The sequence below is a fragment of the Sardina pilchardus genome, chromosome 22 (genome assembly GCF_963854185.1).
Source record: "Sardina pilchardus chromosome 22, fSarPil1.1, whole genome shotgun sequence".
Lineage (NCBI taxonomy): Eukaryota > Metazoa > Chordata > Actinopteri > Clupeiformes > Clupeidae > Sardina > Sardina pilchardus.
In genome coordinates this window covers 13,100,444-13,123,320 of record NC_085015.1, presented here as the reverse complement: position 1 = coordinate 13,123,320, position 22,877 = coordinate 13,100,444, and the positions used below count along the sequence as shown (strand labels likewise).

At 37.3% G+C, this 22,877-nt stretch overlaps 1 protein-coding gene across 2 annotated transcripts in view; it reads left to right on the top strand.

Moving 5' to 3' along the window:
• LOC134069977 (MAGUK p55 subfamily member 3-like) overlaps window positions 1-22,877 on the top strand; it is a 61,384-nt gene that overhangs the window by 31,794 nt on the left and 6,713 nt on the right. For both annotated transcript variants that reach the window (XM_062526154.1, XM_062526153.1), the window contains exons 5-11: window positions 17,002-17,139; window positions 17,612-17,693; window positions 18,464-18,549; window positions 18,845-18,919; window positions 19,402-19,598; window positions 20,635-20,699; window positions 22,604-22,624. In XM_062526154.1, coding sequence (XP_062382138.1) covers window positions 17,002-17,139; window positions 17,612-17,693; window positions 18,464-18,549; window positions 18,845-18,919; window positions 19,402-19,598; window positions 20,635-20,699; window positions 22,604-22,624 — 664 coding nt within the window. The remainder of the gene's footprint in view (window positions 1-17,001; window positions 17,140-17,611; window positions 17,694-18,463; window positions 18,550-18,844; window positions 18,920-19,401; window positions 19,599-20,634; window positions 20,700-22,603; window positions 22,625-22,877) is intronic.

Sequence of the window (22,877 nt, the reverse complement as noted above, 5' to 3'; positions counted from 1 at the left end):
AGTACAGTGCATTTTCATGCACTGTAATAACTAGAAATGCAATTCCAAGGAATTACCAGTGCATGAAAATGCAAAAATAATGTAGATATGGTTACTAAGGTGTAGCTAGGGTAAACATGGTGGTTGCATAGTTTACGGAGAGTTGATAGTGTGAAGGTAGACAGTTTAAAGATGAAACATTCCAGTTCTAACTTAACTAATGATTTCTATTCATGTTAAAATGTTGATTAGCTAACTTAGCTAATGATTTCTAGCAGTTATGCTAAAAATGCTAATTATGCTAGCAATGCTAACTTTACTAACAATGCTAACCAGGTTGATTAGCTAACTTAACCGATGATTTCTAGCAGTAATGCTAAAAATGCTAACTATGCTAACAATGCTAAATTTGCTAACAATGCTAACCAGGTTGATTAGCTAACTTAGTTGATGATTTTTTGCAGTTATGCTAAAAATGCTAACTATGCTAACAATGCTAACTATGCTAACCATGGTAACTAGCTAACTTGCTAGTGAGGACTTTTATTTTGAAACATTTGTTGCTAGGGTATCCATGGTGGCCACTATCAGGAAACAAGAAGTTACTGCAGTACTATCATGTTGGTTGCTATGGAAACGGTCATAAACACTTAATTTTAATGGTTGCTATGTTGGTTGCTAGGTACATGGAGGTTTCATGTAGTTGACTGGAGGCATAGTGGATGATAACTGACAGTTGGAATGGTTGAACAGTTCAATAGTTGAGTAGTTTCAATGGTTAAATGATTTAAGAGTGTATTATTGCAGTGAGGACCTTTATTTTGAAACAGTTGTGGACAGAGGAAGTAGTGAAACAGGATCTGTAGTCTTAATGAGATTGTATGCTTAAAGCCTGAGACAGAAGGTGCTTCTCATAGCGTTTACGCGTCCTTTCTCGCTCCTCACTGATCTACATAAAGAATGATGGAGCGGCAACAATGGGATAGTCTAGCCCTTCTTCTATCTTTCTTTATGTAGATAATTGAGGATCGAGGAGCGAGGGAGGACATATAAACGCTGCTTGAGAGGGACCCACAGTAAATACTTTAAAAGTTGTATGTAGATAGTCTAATTAATGTTGATAGATAGAATGTTTAATGGATGTTGATAGGCAGATTGTTTAATAGATATTGATTGACAGTTTAATGGGTGGATGAGTGAATGGTCTGAAGAAGATGAATGGATAGAAGGTTGGATGGAATGTGCCTTATATTCTTGTTAAGAGAGACACTGATACAGCTCTCTGAGAGTAGTTGACACAGGTGTAATCAATTTAACTGGCTAGTCTTAAGAGGGCCAGAGTATCTTAAAGCCTGAGACAGAGTAAATAATTTAAAAGTTGAATGTAGATAGTCTAATTAATGTTGATAGACAGAGAGTTTAATGGATGTTGATAGACAGATTGTTTAATAGATGTTGATAGACAGTTTAATGGGTGGATGAGTGAATGGTCTGAAGAAGATGAATGGATAGAATGTTGGATGGAATGTGCCTTATATTCTTGTAGAATGGAGAGACACAGCTCTCTACTGAGAGTAGTGGATACAGATACAGGTGTAATCAATTTAACTGGCTAGTCTTAAGAGAGCCAGCCTGAGACAGAGTAGATTGTTTAAAAGTTCAATGTAGAGCGTCTAATTGATGTTGTTGATAGGCAGACTGTTTAGAATGGGTGGATGAGTGAATGGTTTGAAGAAGATGAATGGATATAAAGTTGGATGGAATTAGGAGGACTTATTTTGATACTGTTGTGCGCAGAGGATACAGGGGAACAGAATATGTAGTCTTCAGAGAGGAGCCTGAGAGAAACTGACAGTTGGTGCCCAGGTGGCTGACCAGCTGGGGTAACATTCTAATTGCTGCCGTGATGTCATAATGAGCAATGTTAAGTCTATGGGGGAAATGGTGATAGTTTTTAACTAATAGTTTAAAAAGTATAAAAGTTACAAAGTTGAAAAATATAAAGCACATATGGCATAAGCAAGACCTACGCAACAAAGTTTGAATGAAGTTTCTACGTTAAACGGTTGAAGCTGAATTGCGAGCGTTAGAAGAAGAAGTTTAATAATAATAATAAGAAGAATAGGAAGAACAGTACAGTGCATTTTCATGCACTGTAATAACTAGAAATGCAATTCCAAGGAATTACCAGTGCATGAAAATGCACAAATAGATAGATAATGTAGATATGGTTACTAAGGTGTAGCTAGGGTAAACATGGTGGTTGCATAGTTTACAGAGAGTTGATAGTGTGAAGGTAGACAGTTTAAAGATGAAACATTCCAGTTCTAACTTAACTAATGATTTCTATTCATGTTAAAATGTTGATTAGCTAACTTAGCTAATGATTTCTAGCAGTTACGCTAAAAATGCTTATTATGCTAGCAATGCTAACTTTACTAACAATGCTAACCAGGTTGATTAGCTAACTTAACCGATGATTTCTAGCAATTATGCTAAAAATGCTAACTATGCTAACAATGCTAACTATGCTAACTAGCTAACTTGCTAGTGAGGACTTTTATTTTGAAACATTTGTTGCTAGGGTATCCATGGTGGCCACTATCAGGAAACAAGAATTTACTGCAGTATAATCATGTTGGTTGCTATGGAAACGGTCATAAACACTTAATTTTAATGGTTGCTATGTTGGTTGCTAGGTACATGGAGGTTTCATGTAGTTGACTGGAGGCATAGTGGATGATAACTGACAGTTGGAATGGTTGAACAGTTCAATAGTTGAGTAGTTTCAATGGTTAAATGATTTAATAGTGTATTATTGCAGTGAGGACCTTTATTTTGAAACAGTTGTGTACAGAGGAAGTAGTGAAACAGGATCTCTAGTCTTAATGAGATTGTATGCTTAAAGCCTGAGACAGAAGGTGCCTCTCATAGCGTTTACGCGTCCTCTCTCGCTCCTCACTGATCTACATAAAGAATGATGGAGCGGCAACAATGGGATAGTCTAGCCCTTCTTCCATCTTTCTTTATGTAGATCATTGTGGATCGAGGAGCGAGGGAGGACATATAAACGCTGCTTGAGAGGGACCCACAGTAAATACTTTAAAAGTTGTATGTAGATAATTAATGTTGATAGATAGAATGTTTAATGGATGTTGATAGGCAGATTGTTTTATATTGATTGACAGTTTAATGGGTGGATGAGTGAATGGTCTGAAGAAGATGAATGGATAGAAGGTTGGATGGAATGTGCCTTATATTCTTGTTAAGAGAGACACTGATACAGCTCTCTGAGAGTAGTTGACACAGGTGTAATCAATTTAACTGGCTAGTCTTAAGAGAGCCAGAATACTCTTAAAGCCTGAGACAGAGTAAATAATTTAAAAGTTGAATGTAGATAGTCTAATTAATGTTGATAGACAGAGAGTTTAATGGATGTTGATAGACAGATTGTTTAATAGATGTTGATAGACAGTTTAATGGGTGGATGAGTGAATGGTCTGAAGAAGATGAATGGATAGAATGTTGGATGGAATGTGCCTTATATTCTTGTAGAATGGAGAGACACAGCTCTCTACTGAGAGTAGTGGATACAGATACAGGTGTAATCAATTTAACTGGCTAGTCTTAAGAGAGCCAGCCTGAGACAGAGTAGATTGTTTAAAAGTTCAATGTAGAGCGTCTAATTGATGTTGTTGATAGGCAGACTGTTTAGAATGGGTGGATGAGTGAATGGTTTGAAGAAGATGAATGGATATAAAGTTGGATGGAATTAGGAGGACTTATTTTGATACTGTTGTGCACAGAGGATACAGGGGAACAGAATATGTAGTCTTCAGAGAGGAGCCTGAGAGAAACTGACAGTTGGTGCCCAGGTGGCTGACCAGCTGGGGTAACATTCTAATTGCTGCCGTGATGTCATAATGAGCAATGTTAAGTCTATGGGGGAAATGGTGATAGTTTTTAACTAATAGTTTAAAAAGTATAAAAGTTACAAAGTTGAAAAATACAAAGCACATATGGCATAAGCAAGACCTACGCAACAAAGTTTGAATGAAGTTTCTACGTTAAACGGTTGAAGCTGAATTGCGAGCGTTAGAAGAAGAAGTTTAACTAGAAATGCAATTCCATGGAATTACCAGTGCATGAAAATGCAAAAATAGATAGATAATGTGGATATGGTTACTAAGGTGTAGCTAGGGTAAACATGGTGGTTGCATAGTTTACAGAGAGTTGATAGTGTGAAGGTAGACAGTTTAAAGCTGAAACATTCCAGTTCTAACTTAACTAATGATTTCTATTCCTGTTAAAATGATAACTATGGTCACAATGATAACCAGGTTGATTGTTAACTTAGCTACTGATTTCATGCAGTTATGGTAAAAACGTTAACTATGCTAACTATGCTCACAGTGCTAACCAGGTTGTTTAGCTAACTTAACTGATGATTTCTAGCAATAATGCTAAAAATGCTAACAATGCTAAAATTGCTAACCAGGTTGATTAGCTAACTTAGGTGATGATTTTTTGCAGTTATGCTAAAAATGCTAACTATGCTAACAATGCTAACTATGCTAAAAATGCTAACCAGGTTGATTAGCTAACTTAGCTAATCATTTCTAGCAGTAATGTTAAAAATGCTAACTATGCTAACAATGCTAACTATGCTAACCATGGTAACTAGCTAACTTGCTAGTGAGGACTTTTTTTGAAACATTTGTTGCTAGGGTATCCATGGTGGCCACTATCAGGAAACAAGAAGTTACTGCAGTATAATCATGTTGGTTGCTATGGAAACGGTCATAAACGCTTAATTTCAATGGTTGCTATGTTGGTTGCTAGGTACATGGAGGTTTCATGTAGTTGACTGGAGGCATAGTTGATGATAATTGACAGTTGGAATGGTTGAACAGTTAAATAGTTGAGTAGTTTCAATGGTTAAATGATTTAATAGTGTATTATTGCAGTGAGGACTTTTATTTTGAAACAGTTGTGGACAGAGGAAACAGGATATGTAGTCTTCAGAGAGATTGTATGCTTAAAGCCTGAGCCTAGATAGATAATGTGGATATGGTTACTAAGGTGTAGCTAGGGTAAACATGGTGGTTGCATAGTTTACAGAGAGTTGATAGTGTGAAGGTAGACAGTTTAAAGATGAAACGTTCCAGTTCTAACTTAACCAATGATTTCTATTCATGTTAAAATGTTGATTAGCTAACTTAGCTAATGATTTCTAGCAGTTACGCTAAAAATGCTTACTATGCTAGCAATGCTAACAATGCTAACCAGGTTGATTAGCTAACTTAACCGATGATTTCTAGCAGTAATGCTAAAAATGCTAACTATGCTAACAATGCTAAATTTGCTAACAATGCTAACCAGGTTGATTAGCTAACTTAGTTGATGATTTTTTGCAGTTATGCTAAAAATGCTAACTATGCTAACAATGTTAACTATGCTAACCATGGTAACTAGCTAACTTGCTAGTGAGGACTTTTATTTTGAAACATTTGTTGCTAGGGTATCCATGGTGGCCACTATCAGGAAACAAGAAGTTACTGCAGTATAATCATGTTGGTTGCTATGGAAACGGTCATAAACACTTTTTAATGGTTGCTATGTTGGTTGCTAGGTACATGGAGGTTTCATGTAGTTGACTGGAGGCATAGTGGATGATAACTGACAGTTGGAATGGTTGAACAGTTCAATAGTTGAGTAGTTTCAATGGTTAAATGATTTAATAGTGTATTATTGCAGTGAGGACCTTTATTTTGAAACAGTTGTGGACAGAGGAAGTAGTGAAACAGGATCTGTAGTCTTAATGAGATTGTATGCTTAAAGCCTGAGACAGAAGGTGCTTCTCATAGCGTTTACGCGTCCTCTCTCGCTCCTCACTGATCTACATAAAGAATGATGGAGCGGCAACAATGGGATAGTCTAGCCCTTCTTCTATCTTTCTTTATGTAGATCATTGAGGATCGAGGATCGAGGGAGGACATATAAACGCTGCTTGAGAGGGACCCACAGTAAATACTTTAAAAGTTGAATGTAGATAGTCTAATTAATGTTGATAGACAGAGAGTTTAATGGATGTTAGACAGATTGTTTAATAGATGTTGATAGACAGTTTAATGGGTGGATGAGTGAATGGTCTGAAGAAGATGAATGGATAGAATGTTGGATGGAATGTGCCTTATATTCTTGTAGAATGGAGAGACACAGCTCTCTACTGAGAGTAGTGGATACAGATACAGGTGTAATCAATTTAACTGGCTAGTCTTAAGAGAGCCAGCCTGAGACAGAGTAGATTGTTTAAAAGTTCAATGTAGAGCGTCTAATTGATGTTGTTGATAGGCAGACTGTTTAGAATGGGTGGATGAGTGAATGGTTTGAAGAAGATGAATGGATATAAAGTTGGATGGAATTAGGAGGACTTATTTTGATACTGTTGTGCGCAGAGGATACAGGGGAACAGAATATGTAGTCTTCAGATAGGAGCCTGAGAGAAACTGACAGTTGGTGCCCAGGTGGCTGACCAGCTGGGGTAACATTCTAATTGCTGCCGTGATGTCATAATGAGCAATGTTAAGTCTATGGGGGAAATGGTGATAGTTTTTAACTAATAGTTTAAAAAGTATAAAAGTTACAAAGTTGAAAAATATAAAGCACATATGGCATAAGCAAGACCTACGCAACAAAGTTTGAATGAAGTTTCTACGTTAAACGGTTGAAGCTGAATTGCGAGCGTTAGAAGAAGAAGTTTAATAATAACTAGAAATGCAATTCCAAGGAATTACCAGTGCATGAAAATGCAAAAATAGATAGATAATGTAGATATGGTTACTAAGGTGTAGCTAGGGTAAACATGGTGGTTGCATAGTTTACAGAGAGTTGATAGTGTGAAGGTAGACAGTTTAAAGATGAAACATTCCAGTTCTAACTTAACTAATGATTTCTATTCATGTTAAAATGTTGATTAGCTAACTTAGCTAATGATTTCTAGCAGTTACGCTAAAAATGCTTATTATGCTAGCAATGCTAACTTTACTAACAATGCTAACCAGGTTGATTAGCTAACTTAACCGATGATTTCTAACAGTAATGCTAAAAATGCTAACTATGCTAAATTTGGTAACAATGCTAACCAGGTTGATTAGCTAACTTAGTTGATGATTTTTTGCAGTTATGCTAAAAATGCTAACTATGTTAACAATGCTAACCATGCTAACTAGCTAACTTGCTAGTGAGGACTTTTATTTTGAAACATTTGTTGCTAGGGTATCCATGGTGGCCACTATCAGGAAACAAGAAGTTACTGCAGTATAATCATGTTGGTTGCTATGGAAACGGTCATAAACACTTAATTTTAATGGTTGCTATGTTGGTTGCTAGGTACATGGAGGTTTCATGTAGTTGACTGGAGGCATAGTGGATGATAACTGACAGTTGGAATGGTTGAACAGTTCAATAGTTGAGTAGTTTCAGTGGTTAAATGATTTAATAATGTATTATTGCAGTGAGGACCTTTATTTTGAAACAGTTGTGGACAGAGGAAGTAGTGAAACAGGATCTGTAGTCTTAATGAGATTGTATGCTTAAAGCCTGAGACAGAAGGTGCCTCTCATATAGCGTTTACGCGTCCTCTCTCGCTCCTCACTGATCTACATAAAGAATGATGGAGCGGCAACAATGGGATAGTCTAGCCCTTCTTCTATCTTTCTTTATGTAGATCATTGAGGATCGAGGAGCGAGGGAGGACATATAAACGCTGCTTGAGAGGGACCCACAGTAAATACTTTAAAAGTTGTATGTAGATAGTCTAATTAATGTTGATAGACAGAATGTTAAATGGATGTTGATAGGCAGATTGTTTAATAGATATTGATTGACAGTTTAATGGGTGGATGAGTGAATGGTCTGAAGAAGATGAATGGATAGAAGGTTGGATGGAATGTGCCTTATATTCTTGTTAAGAGAGACACTGATACAGCTCTCTGAGAGTAGTTGATACAGGTGTAATCAATTTAACTGGCTAGTCTGAGACAGAGTAAATAATTTAAAAGTTGAATGTAGATAGTCTAATTAATGTTGATAGACAGAGAGTTTAATGGATGTTGATAGACAGATTGTTTAATAGATGTTGATAGACAGTTTAATGGGTGGATGAGTGAATGGTCTGAAGAAAATGAATGGATAGAATGTTGGATGGAATGTGCCTTATATTCTTGTAGAATGGAGAGACAGCTCTCTACTGAGAGTAGTGGATACAGATACAGGTGTAATCAATTTAACTGGCTAGTCTTAAGAGAGCCAGCCTGAGACAGAGTAGATTGTTTAAAAGTTGAATGTAGAGCGTCTAATTGATGTTGATAGGCAGACTGTTTAGAATGGGTGGATGAGTGAATGGTTTGAAGAAGATGAATGGATAGAAAGTTGGATGGAATTAGGAGGACTTATTTTGATACTGTTGTGCGCAGAGGATACAGGGGAACAGAATATGTAGTCTTCAGAGAGATTGTAAAGCCTGAGAGAAACTGACAGTTGGTGCCCAGGTGGCTGACCAGCTGGAGTAAGATTCTAATTGCTGCCGTGATGTCATAATGAGCAATGTTAAGTCTATGGGGGAAATTGTAATAGTTTTTAACTAATAGTTTAAAAAGTATAAAAGTTACAAAGTTGAAAAGTCATAGCACACATGTCCTAAGTAAGACCTACGTAACGCAGTTTGAATGAAGTTTCTACGTTAAACGGTTCTAGCTGATTTGCGTGCGTTAGAAGAAGAATAATAAGAAGAAGAAGCCTAGGAAGAACAGTACAGTGCATTTTCATGCACTGTAATAATAAGAAGAATAGGAAGAACAGTACAGTGCATTTTCATGCACTGTAATAATAAGAAGCCTAGGAAGAACAGTACAGTGCATTTTCATGCACTGTAATAATAAGAAGCCTAGGAAGAACAGTACAGTGCATTTTCATGCACTGTAATAAGAAGAATACTTTGGAAGAACAGTATAGTGCATTTTCATGCACTATAATAAGAAGCCTAGGAAGAACAGTACAGTGCATTTTCATGCACTGTAATAATAAGAAGAATAGGAAGAACAGTACAGTGCATTTTCATGCACTGTAATAATAACTAGAAATGCAATTCCAAGGAATTACCAGTGCATGAAAATGCAAAAATTGATAGATAATGTAGATATGGTTACTAAGGTGTAGCTAGGGTAAACATGGTGGTTGCATAGTTTACAGAGAGTTGATAGTGTGAAGGTAGACAGTTTAAAGCTGAAACATTCCCAGTTCTAACTTAACTAATGATTACTATTCATGTTAAAATGTTAACTATGGTAACAATGATAACCAGGTTGATTGGTTAACTTAGCTACTGATTTCATGCAGTAATGGTAAAAATGTTAACTATGCTAACTATGCTCACAGTGTTAACCAGGTTGATTAGCTAACTTAGCTAATGATTTCTAGCAGTTATGCTAAACATGCTAACTATGCTAGCAATGCTAACTATGGTAACAATGCTAACTTAAACTAACAATGCTAACCAGGTTGATTAGCTAACTTAACTGATGATTTCTAGCAATAATGCTAAAAATGCTAACTATGCTAACAATGCTAAAATTGCTAACAATGCTAACCAGGTTGATTAGCTAACTTAGTTGATGTTTTTTGCAGTTATGCTAAAAACGCTAACTATGTTAACTATGCTAACCATGCTAACTTGCTAGTGAGGACTTTTATTTTGAAACATTTGTTGCTAGGGTATCCATGGTGGCCACTATCAGGAAACAAGAAGTTACTGCAGTATAATCATGTTGGTTGCTATGGAAACGGTCATAAACACTTAATTTTAATGGTTGATATATTGGTTGCTAGGTACATGGAGTTTTCATGTAGTTGACTGGAGGCATAGTTCTAGTTGATAACTGACAGTTGGAATGGTTGAACAGTTAAATAGTTGAGTAGTTACAATGGTTAAATGATTTAATAGTGTATTATTGCAGTGAGGACCTTTATTTTGAAACAGTTGTGGACAAAGGAAGTAGTGAAACAGGATCTGTAGTCTTAATGAGATTGTATGCTTAAAGCCTGAGACAGAAGGTGCCTCTCATATAGTGTTTACGCGTCATCTCTCGCTCCTCGATCCTCACTGATCTTTCTTTATGTAGATCATTGAGGATCGAGGAGCGAGGGAGGGCATATAAACGCTGCTTGAGAGGCACCCACAGTAAATACTTTAAAAGTTGTATGTAGATAGTCTAATTAATGTTGATAGATAGAATGTTTAATGGATGTTGATAGGCAGATTGTTTAATAGATATTGATTGACAGTTTAATGGGTGGATGAGTGAATGGTCTGAAGAAGATGAATGGATAGAAGGTTGGATGGAATGTGCCTTATATTCTTGTTAAGAGAGACACTGATACAGCTCTCTGAGAGTTGTTGATACAGGTGTAATCAATTTAACTGGCTAGTCTTAAGAGAGCCAGAGTGTACGCTTAAAGCCTGAGACAGAGTAAATCATTTAAAAGTTGAATGTAGCTAGTCTAATTAATGTTGATAGACAGAGAGTTTAATGGATGTTGATAAACAGTTTAATGGGTGGATGAGTGAATGGTCTGAAGAAGATGAATGGATAGAAAGTTGGATGGAATGTGCCTTATATTCTTGTAGAATGGAGAGACACAGCTCTCTACTGAGAGAGTAGTACAGGTGTAATCAACTTAACTGGCTAGTCTTAAGAGAGCCAGGCCTGAGACAGAGTAGATTGTTTCAAAGTTGAATGTAGATCGTCTAATTGATGTTGATAGGCAGACTGTTTAGAATGGGTGGATGAGTGAATGGTTTGAAGAAGATGAATGGATAGAAAGTTGGATGGAATTAGGAAGACTTATGTTGATACCGTTGATACAGGGGAACAGAAAATGTATTCTCAAGAGAGCCAGTTTAAAGCCTGAGAGAGAGAGAGAGAGAGAGCTGCTGCACCTGGACTGGCCACCTGGCGTAACATTCTAATTGCTGCCGTGATGTCATAATGAGCAATGTTAAGTCTATGGGGAAATGTTTAATAGTTTTTAATTTACAGTTTAAAAAGTATAAAAGTTACAAAGTTGAAAAATATATTGCACAGGTCTCCTTAGTAAGACCTACGTAACAAAGTTTGAATCAAGTTTCTACGTTAAACGGTTCAAGCTGAATTGCGAGCGTTAGAAGAAGTTGGAATAATAAGAAACCTAGGAAGAACAGTACAGTGCATTTTCATGCACTGTAACTAGAAATGCAATTCCAAGGAATTACCAGTGCATGAAAATGCAAAAATAGATAGATAATGTAGATATGGTTACTAAGGTGTAGCTAGGGTAAACATGGTGGTTGCATAGTTTACAGAGAGTTGATAGTGTGAAGGTAGACAGTTTAAAGATGAAACATTCCAGTTCTAACTTAACTAATGATTTCTATTCATGTTAAAATGTTGATTAGCTAACTTAGCTAATGATTTCTAGTAGTTACATTAGAAATGCTAATTATGCTAGCAATGCTAACTTTACTAACAATGCTAACCAGGTTGATTAGCTAACTTAACCGATGATTTCTAGCAGTAATGCTAAAAATGCTAACTATGCTAACAATGCTAAATATGCTAACCATGCTAACTTGCTAGTGAGGACTTTTATTTTGAAACATTTGTTGCTAGGGTATCCATGGTGGCCACTATCAGGAAACATGTTATAATCATGTATAATCATGTTGGTTGCTATGGAAACGGTCATAAACACTTAATTTTAATGGTTGCTATAATGGTTGCTAGGTACATGGAGGTTTCATGTAGTTGACTGGAGGCATAGTGGATGATAACTGACAGTTGGAATGGTTGAACAGTTCAATAGTTGAGTAGTTTCAATGGTTAAATGATTTAATAGTGTATTATTGCAGTGAGGACTTTTATTTTGAAACCGTTGTGGACAGAGGAAACAGTTAACAGGATATGTAGTCTTCTGAGAGACTGTATGCTTAAAGCCAGAGAAACTGACAGTTGGTGCCCAGGTGGCCGGCCACCTGGCGTAAGATTCTAATTGCTGCCGTGATGTCATAATGAGCAATGTTAAGTCTATGGGGGAAATTGTAATAGTTTTTAACTAATAGTTTAAAAAGTATAAAAGTTACAAAGTTGAAAAATACAAAGCACACATGGCATAAGCAACACCTACGCAACAACGTTTGAATGAAGTTTCTACGTTAAACGGTTGAAGCTGAATTGCGAGCGTTAGAAGAAGAAGTTTAATAACTAGAAATGCAATTCCAAGGAATTACCAGTGCATGAAATGCAAAAATAGATCGATAATGTAGATATGGTTACTAAGGTGTAGCTAGGGTAAACATGGTGGTTCCATAGTTTACAGAGAGTTGATAGTGTGAAGGTAGACAGTCTAAAGCTGTAACATTCCCAGTTCTAACTTAACTAATGATTACTATTCATGTTAAAATGTTAACTATGGTAACAATGATAACCAGGTTGATTGGTTAACTTAGCTACTGATTTCATGCAGTAATGGTAAAAATTTTAACTATGCTAACTTTGCTCACAGTGCTAACCAGGTTGATTAGCTAACTTAGCTAATGATATCTAGCAGTTATGCTAAAAATGCTAACTATGCTAACTATGGTAACAATGCTAACTTAAACTAACAATGCTAACCAGGTTGATTAGCTAACTTAACTGATGATTTCTAGCAATAATGCTAAAAATGTTAACTATGCTAACAATGCTAAAATTGCTAACAATGCTAACCAGGTTGATTAGCTAACTTAGTTGATGTTTTTTTGCAGTTATGCTAAAAATGTTAACTATGCTAACTATGCTAACCATGCTAACTAGCTAACTTGCTAGTGAGGACTTTTATTTTGAAACATTTGTTGCTAGGGTATCCATAGTGGCCACTATCAGGAAACAAGAAGTTACTGCAGTATAATCATGTTGGTTGCTATGGAAACGGTCATAAACGCTTAATTGTAATGGTTGCTATGTTGGTTGCTAGGTACATGGAGTTTTCGTGTAGTTGACTGGAGGCATAGTTGATAACTGACAGTTGGAATGGTTGAACAGTTAAATAGTTGAGTAGTTACAATGGTTAAATGATTTAATAGTGTATTATTGCAGTGAGGACCTTTATTTTGAAACAGTTGTGGACAGAGGAAGTAGTGAAACAGGATCTGTAGTCTTAATGAGATTGTATGCTTAAAGCCTGAGACAGAAGGTGCCTCGCATATAGCGTTTACGCGTCTTCTATCGCTCCTCGATCCTCACTGATCTACATAAAGAATGATGGAGCGGCAACAATGGGATAGTCTAGCCCTTCTTCTATCTTTCTTTATGTAGATCATTGAGGATCGAGGAGCGAGGGAGGACATATAAACGCTGCTTGAGAGGCTCCCACAGTAAATACTTTAAAAGTTGTATGTAGATAGTCTAATTAATGTTGATAGACAGAATGTTTAATGGATGTTGATAGGCAGATTGTTTAATAGATATTGATTGACAGTTTAATGGGTGGATGAGTGAATGGTCTGAAGTAGATGAATGGATAGAAGGTTGGATGGAATGTGCCTTATATTCTTGTAGAGTGGAGAGACACAGCTCTCTACTGAGAGTAGTGGATACAGATACAGGTGTAATCAATTTAACTGGCTAGTCTTAAGAGAGCCAGAGACAGAGCTTGCTTACTTTAAAGCCTGAGACAGAGTAGATTGTTTAAAAGTTAAATGTAGATTGTCTAATTGATGTTGATAGGCAGACTGTTTAGAATGGGTGGATGAGTGAATGGTTTGAAGAAGATGAATGGATAGAAAGTTGGATGGAATTAGGAAGACTTATGTTGATACAGTTGATACAGGGGAACAGAAAATGTAGTCTCAAGAGAACCAGTGTATGCCTGAGAGAGAGAGAGAGAGAGCTGCTGCACCTGGACTGGCCACCTGGCGTAACATTCTAATTGCTGCCGTGATGTCATAATGAGCAATGTTAAGTCTATGGGGAAATGTTTAATAGTTTTTAATTTATAGTTTAAAAAGAATAAAAGTTACAAAGTTGAAAAATACATTGCACAGGTCTCCTTAGTAAGACCTACGTAGCAAAGTTTGAATGAAGTTTATACGTTAAACAGTTCAAGCTGAATTGCGAGCGTTAGAAGAAGTAGTGGAATAATAACTAGAAATGCAATTCCAAGGAATTACCAGTGCATGAAAATGCAAAAATAGATAGATAATGTAGATATGGTTACTAAGGTGTAGCTAGGGTAAACATGGTGGTTGCATAGTTTACAGAGAGTTGATAGTGTGAAGGTAGACAGTTTAAAGATGAAACGTTCCAGTTCTAACTTAACTAATGATTTCTATTCATGTTAAAATGTTGATTAGCTAAATTAGCTAATGATTTCTAGCAGTTACGCTAAAAATGTTTATTATGCTAGCAATGCTAACTTTACTAACAATGCTAACCAGGTTGATTAGCTAACTTAACCGATGATTTGTAGCAGTAATGCTAAAAATGCCAACTATGCTAACAATGCTAAATTTGTTAACAATGCTAACCAGGTTGATTAGCTAACTTAGTTGATGATTTTTTGCAGTTATGCTAAAAATGCTAACTATGCTAACAATGCTAACCATGCTAACTAGCTAACTTGCTAGTGAGGACTTTTATTTTGAAACATTTGTTGCTAGGGTATCCATGGTGGCCACTATCAGGAAACAAGAAGTTACTGCAGTATAATCATGTTGGTTGCTATGGAAACGGTCATAAACACTTAATTTTAATGGTGGCTATGTTGGTTGCTAGGTACATGGAGGTTTCATGTAGTTGACTGGAGGCATAGTGGATGATAACTGACAGTTGGAATGGTTGAACAGTTCAATAGTTGAGTAGTTTCAGTGGTTAAATGATTTAATAGTGTATTATTGCAGTGAGGACCTTTATTTTGAAACAGTTGTGGACAGAGGAAGTAGTGAAACAGGATCTGTAGTCTTAATGAGATTGTATGCTTAAAGCCTGAGACAGAAGGTGCCTCTCATATAGCGTTTACGCGTCCTCTCTCGCTCCTCACTGATCTACATAAAGAATGATGGAGCGGCAACAATGGGATAGTCTAGCCCTTCTTCTATCTTTCTTTATGTAGATCATTGAGGATCGAGGAGCGAGGGAGGACATATAAACGCTGCTTGAGAGGGACCCACAGTAAATACTTTAAAAGTTGTATGTAGATAGTCTAATTAATGTTGATAGACAGAATGTTTAATGGATGTTGATAGGCAGATTGTTTAATAGATATTGATTGACAGTTTAATGGGTGGATTAGTGAATGGTCTGAAGAAGATGAATGGATAGAAGGTTGGATGGAATGTGCCTTATATTCTTGTTAAGAGAGACACTGATACAGCTATCTGAGAGTAGTTGATACAGGTGTAATCAATTTAACTGGCTAGTCTTAAGAGAGCCAGAGTGTACTCTTAAAGCCTGAGACAGAGTAAATAATTTAAAAGTTGAATGTAGATAGTCTAATTAATGTTGATAGAGAGAGAGTTTAATGGATGTTGATAGACAGATTGTTTAATAGATGTTGATAGACAGTTTAATGGGTGGATGAGTGAATGGTCTGAAGAAAATGAATGGATAGAATGTTGGATGGAATGTGCCTTATATTCTTGTAGAATGGAGAGACAGCTCTCTACTGAGAGTAGTGGATACAGATACAGGTGTAATCAATTTAACTGGCTAGTCTTAAGAGAGCCAGCCTGAGACAGAGTAGATTGTTTAAAAGTTGAATGTAGAGCGTCTAATTGATGTTGATAGGCAGACTGTTTAGAATGGGTGGATGAGTGAATGGTTTGAAGAAGATGAATGGATATAAAGTTGGATGGAATTAGGAGGACTTATTTTGATACTGTTGTGCGCAGAGGATACAGGGGAACAGAATATGTAGTCTTCAGAGAGATTGTAAAGCCTGAGAGAAACTGACAGTTGGTGCCCAGGTGGCTGACCAGCTGGAGTAAGATTCTAATTGCTGCCGTGATGTCATAATGAGCAATGTTAAGTCTATGGGGGAAATTGTAATAGTTTTTAACTAATAGTTTAAAAAGTATAAAAGTTACAAAGTTGAAAAGTCATAGCACACATGTCCTAAGTAAGACCTACGTAACGCAGTTTGAATGAAGTTTCTACGTTAAACGGTTCTAGCTGATTTGCGTGCGTTAGAAGAAGAATAATAAGAAGAAGAAGCCTAGGAAGAACAGTACAGTGCATTTTCATGCACTGTAATAAGAAGCCTAGGAAGAACAGTACAGTGCATTTTCATGCACTGTAATAAGAAGAATAGGAAGAACAGTACAGTGCATTTTCATGCACTGTAATAATAAGAAGAATAGGAAGAACAGTACAGTGCATTTTCATGCACTGTAATAATAAGAAGACTTGGAATAACAGTACAGTGCATTTTCATGCACTGTAATAAGAAGACTTGGAATAACAGTACAGTGCATTTTCATGCACTGTAATAATAAGAAGTAGTAGAAGAAGAAGCCTAGGGATAACAGTACAGTGCATTTTCATGCACTGTAATAACAATAATAAACAAAACTTAATAATAATAATAATAACAATAATAAACAAAACTTAAAACAGGTGACAATAATAGTAATTATAAGGGGGGGGGGGATAGACAAATAAATATCTCTCTCTCTCTTTCTTTCTTCGTTCTCTCTCTCCCTCTCTCCCTTCCTCTTCCTCTCACTCCCCCCTCTTTCTGTCTCTTTGCCCTCTTCTCTCTATCTTCCTTCCTTCATTTTATCTCTCCCTCTTTCACTTTCTCTTCCTCTTCTTCACTGTAGCTGTGTAATAATGTATGTAAGCTCTATATGTATATTTATATATGTACAGTATACTCTCTCTCTCTTTCTCTCTCTCTCTCTCAACACATCACATCTCACTCTCTCGTCTCCTCTCCTCCCCATCCCAGGCGGTCCTGTCCGTGCATGACACGGTGGCCCAGAAGGACTTTGACCCGGTTCTGCCCCCCGTGCCCGAGGATCTGGACGACGAGCTGGAGGAGGAGTCTGTGAAGATTGTGCGACTGGTGAAGAACAAGGAGCCCCTGGTGAGTCAACTGACCCACAGACAAAACCATACGCCTCTTACATAACCCACTGGGCATCCACGCATGGACAGGAGACAAAGGGGTTATGCTTCTTCTTTTTTTTTTTTATGTATTTATATTCAATTTAACATAGTGTTCCTCTTGCATAAGCATGTTCTTACAAATGATGGACTTAAAGTTAAGGTAAGAGGTTATGGATGGGCAAGTAATACAAAACATGTAATATACATATATATATATATATATATATATATATATATATATATATATATACATTATGAAAGCATTATGCAAATGACCAGATATATTGTAAATGGAATAGAGTAGAATTAAGACCAATAAAAAATATTATCTTACCTTGCATATGTGTGTGTGTGTGTGTGTGTGTGTGTGTGTGTGTGTGTGTGTGTGTGTGTGTGTGTGTGTGTGTGTGTGTGTGTGTGTGTGTGTGTGTGTGTGTGTGTGTGTGTAGGGTGCAACCATTCGTAGGGATGATATAACTGGTGCTGTGGTGGTGGCCAGGATCATGAGGGGAGGGGCAGCTGACCGTAGCGGTGAGTTCAGTTCATATTTACAGTATACACACACACACACACACACACACACACACACACACACACACACACACACACACACACACACACACACACACACACACAGATTGGTGTAAAGTGTAAAGATGACAAAACTCAGCTCTGGTTTGCTGCATGAATTGGTACGTCACTGTAACATTTAATTTCTGAGTATTGGAATGGCTTTAATGATGGAGTAGCAAAGATATTAAACAAAATCCTGGAGATTATGTCCAGACCCCATGCTTACACATTACAGATTACAGAACTGAGAAATGCTGTTGCTATGGAAATTGTGTTCATCCCATGTTTGGAAATTTGTTGTGTGTGTGTGTGTGTGTACAGTATGTGTATGTTTGTGTGTGTACATGCATGTGCGTGTGGGTTTGTGTGTGTGTGTGTGTGTGTGTGTGTGTGTGTGTGTGTGTGTGTGTGTGTGTGTGTGTGTGTTTGTGTGTGTGTGTTTGTGTGTGTGTGCATGTATGTATGTGTGTGTGTACACATGCTTGTTTATATAATCATGTTTCCCTGCTGTACATATTTTTTGTATGTAATCATTCTCTGATCAGTTTATGTGCACTTACAATATGCATGTGTGTCTGTTTAGATAAGCATGTAAGCAGGTTTACCTTTTCATCCAGTAGATTATTGCATTGTATTTATCTCATTACTCTCTCTCTCTTTCTCTCTCTCTCGCTTGCTCTCTCTCTCTGTGTGTGTGTGTGTGTGTGTGTGTGTGTGTGTGTATTTAGGTCTAGTTCACGTGGGCGATGAGCTTAGAGAGGTAAATGGAAACCTCATCATTCACAAACGACCTGATGAGATCAGCCAGCTATTGGTATGTACCAGCCACACCACACCACACCACCTCCCCTTCTACCACTAACAATTTACAGTATACTGCATTTACATTACAGGACAAGAATTGCAATTATTGGATATTGGATTGAATTACTTGGATTTTATTAGGATTGTATAGGAATAACCTAATACATGCATTTAATATGCTCTAGAGCTTGCCCATTCAAATTATTATGACATACATCTTGAGAGGAGTAAGAATTAGTACATTTTTGGTTTTAAATCTGCATTTGTCAAATTGTTCAACTTCTTGTCTTCATGTTAATGTGTAGTCCCAGTCCCAGGGCTCCATAACACTGAAGATCATCCCAGCCATTAAGGAGGAAGACAAGCTTAGTGAAAGCAAGGTGTGTCTCTTGTTTGGTCCTTCATTTTGATTAGAAGTATATGCATAGTGTTTTTTTTAAGTGATGTAAAGCAACTCTCATCCTCATATTCTCTACAAGGTATGTGTTTGTGTGTGTGTGTGTGTATGTGTGCACCCTCTATGAACACAATGTCACAAAATTTGGTGTACATTCTTGACCAAAAATTGAGCAGGTGCTAGCGACGGTCATAATAATAGTAGCACTCATTCACCAGTTTCTCATTGTTTCTGATTGTTAGTGTCACTGGAAGTGCATATTTTTATGTATGTGCTCATATATACATTATACATTATAATGATTAACATTACATTACATTTAGCATTACATTCGGGTTAAGTGCCTTGCTCAAGGGCACAATGGTGGAAACTGGGTATTGAACCGCCAACTTTCAGGCTACCACAATAACATGTTTACCAATGCAGCAAAAACAATGTAAACTGTTGTTCTTCTTCTTGCTCCAGGTCTACCTAAGGGCCCTGTTTGACTACACACCTTTCGATGACAAGGCCACACCCTGCCAGGAGGCGGGACTTCCTTTCCAGCGCGGGGACATCCTGCAGGTGGTGAGCCTGGACGACGCCACCTGGTGGCAGGCCAAGCGCGTGGGCGACAGCAACCTGCGCGCCGGCCTCATCCCCTCCAGACAGTTCCAGGAGAAGTAAACGGAAACATTACACTGTTTTGAGTTCTTATTTTACTTTTTTTTTTTTTTTTTTAAGTAAATGTTTTGGCCTTTTTATGCCTTCACTGAGATAGGACAGTGGAGAATGACAGGAAGTGAGTAGGAGAGAGAGTCAGGGTCCAGAAAAGATCACGGGGCGGGAATTGAATCCGGGTTGCCTGTGCCTCAGCTGGGGCCCACTGTTTATATAGATCTGTATAGAATTGTGAAGCTCTGTCTGTGTAGTCTATAGATGTACGCACCATGGTGTTTTACATTTTATTTTATTATTTACAAACAACTACAGGCAAACTGATCATAGTAAAGAGTTAAGATACTATGACCAGAGAGGGGATAGTAATGAAGGATCTTTGCTATGACTGGTGTGTAAGACTGGCCGAACAGTTCAGTTGCCTCTTGGTAGATTATTAGAAAATTGAAAGAACTCACATTGAATAAGGTTTGGATTTTCGCACCATGTACTATTATGACCCTCTTAGTCAGTTTTAGACACATTAAGTACCACCTTAGTGCTAAATGGGTAGGCTAAAAATGAACAACAAGGGGTATAAATGCCAATTTATACATTCTGTTGCCTTACATTTGATAATAATTTGATAATTGCAATATATGAGAGCTCCTATTTTTTGTGCATTGCTGCCAGCACTGGAAAAGAAGTTTGGCTTTGATGTTTGGTTCCGTTCAGAGTTGCACTGAATTCCTTATGGTCTTAGTATGGAGATTCAAGCTGGCAAAAAAGAGAGAAAGAAACGCAGCTACCTCCCATAGGGAATAATTATCTCCTAACAGCATCTTTATGGTATCTATAAAAAGTAACCGTAAAGCATGCATATTGAATAAGGTGCACTGTCACTGCAGTGCTTGTAGATATTTCTGCATTGTTGATGATAAGTCTGTATTTCGGTGTTTGCATCCTGGTTTGAACACTAAAATGTGGCTTAATGTGAATGTCATAAATAATGGAATAATTTCTAATTTCACTTTAATACATTTTTTATATTCCTCCCCTCAGGCGCCTGAGGCACAGAATAAAAATGGGCACCTACCAGGGCCCCAAATCTCCCAGTGCCCCGCCATGTGAGTGTTATATCCCATCAAGCCACACCTCAAACCCACCAGTCATTTGTTATGAATAATACATGCTGAGAGGTGACAACTGTAATACTGACAGATAAGGGATGACTTTATTCCTCTCTCTCTCTTTCTCACTCACTCACTCACACACACACACACACACACACACACACACACACACACACACACGCATATCACAGACAAGTGACAGCGCACACAAACATAATCAAATGTGAACACACACGCGCGCATACACACACACACACACACACACACATACTCTCTCTCATACACACACACACTCCCTCTCTGACCTTTGTCAGATAAAAAAAAAATAGAATGGATAGTTTTGTTGTACTGAAGCCATTTGGTGTTGTTTTAATCCCAAAGTCTTTTGATCACAGAGAGTCACAGTGAATAACTAGGGTTTAGCTTTTAGTGTGTGTGTGTGTGTGTGTGTGTGTGTGAGAGAGAGAGAGTGTGTGGGTGTACTGGAGTGCTGTGTGTGTATGTGTGTGGTGTGTGTGTGTGTGTGTGTGTGTGTGTGTCTACTGGAGTGTGTCTATGTCTGTGCCTGTATTAGTGTCTGTGAGTGTGTGGGTTTTTTTTTTTTTTTTGAGGGGGTGGGGGGGTGGGGGGGGAGTAGACAGATGCAACAAATTCCAGAATATTCTCCCAGATTAATCCCCTGATGCTGGGCTGTAGCCTTTTTAAGCAAAGCTTTTTCAAAGTGTCTGTTGCATGAGCGGAATTTGACCAGTCTCACTCTGACCTAGATTCTACTCTAACCGGTGTCCCTCTATTTTCCAATCTCGCGCTGATAATTCAACTTTCAGATTATATGAGCCCCGGTGTTTACATTATTTTTTATGGGATGCTTGTTTGGGTGGTCACGTGATCACAGGACTTGAGCGTATTCCAAGTAATGGGTTTAGTAGCAAACCTTGGGAAGAAGAGACCCTATGCAACTTTTTCATAGTCATAAAATCGCTTAGAAATCGTTGTTTTGCTTGACTTACCAGTTTTATCGAAAACAGTAATATTTCCTCCCGCCCCCAGTGTCCCTATCCGCTATTGCAACCTTGCAACTTGTTCAGGAGACGATCGTTCCCTGTTTACATCTGGAAGGCTGAGACGCATAAAGAACAAGAAGAACCACGCTTGCAATTTATATATTTATATATAGCCTATATATGTATAAATACACGCTAAAGCTGTCGGGGAAGCTTTGCAGAGAAATATGCAAGCATAAAACAAGCGAAAATGAAAAGCGAAACCGAAACTTAAGATGAAATCGCCAATCCTGCATAGTTTCTCTTTAAGGTGGTAAAACTCTTAATAGAAGATTTCCTTGGCATCTACTGTATCTCCTAATAAAACAAAGCCATATTGGACTCTTCTTTTAGGAGGTTTACTGTGAGGTAACTATCCAGGTTAGACAGTAAGCCATGTTATGAAATGACACAATCTGTGCAACCTTACAAATACCTATGACAAATGTACAAGTGAAGATTTTGTTTGCAAAAGGCTTCCTTCAATTTAAAGAATTTTCATAAATCTTTTTTTTTTTATTTTGTTTTCCAAGTAATTTCAGTAGAACAGTTGGCTATTGTTATTTGAGTTATCTTTACTCAATCAAAGCAACACAACTACAATTGTATTTATGTTACCTGAAATACCAATAAATAAATACGTTAGCCATACTCATAGCATTAAAAACCTTAATAATGTTTTGTTTTTTAAAATAGGGATATATAGCAATTTGGACCCAAAGTCAATAATGTATCTCTCCTCTCATCTAATTTTGTGAAGTAATATTGTTTTATGCATATTTTAAATGTGATCTACTATTTTGTGGATATAACAATACTCATAATCTTACTCCTTACTCCTCTTACTGCACTCAGATGACCAGAATAGTGAGAGAGGTAGGTTTTGGTTTACTTGTGTTAACTTGAAGTGAACATGACACTCATAGAAAATCATTGAAAAGTCAAAATGTAGCTGTTGTTGTTGTTGTTGTTGTTGTTATTTTGGTATTATCTGTGGAGACCATTTCACCTCGTGTTACACCTGGTGGGGTTCCACAGTAACAACATCAACAGCTACACAGGGAACTGAGTGGTTTGTTGGAAAGTTGTCAAAATCACCCCGGTTCCATATTACTGTGATGTATCAGAG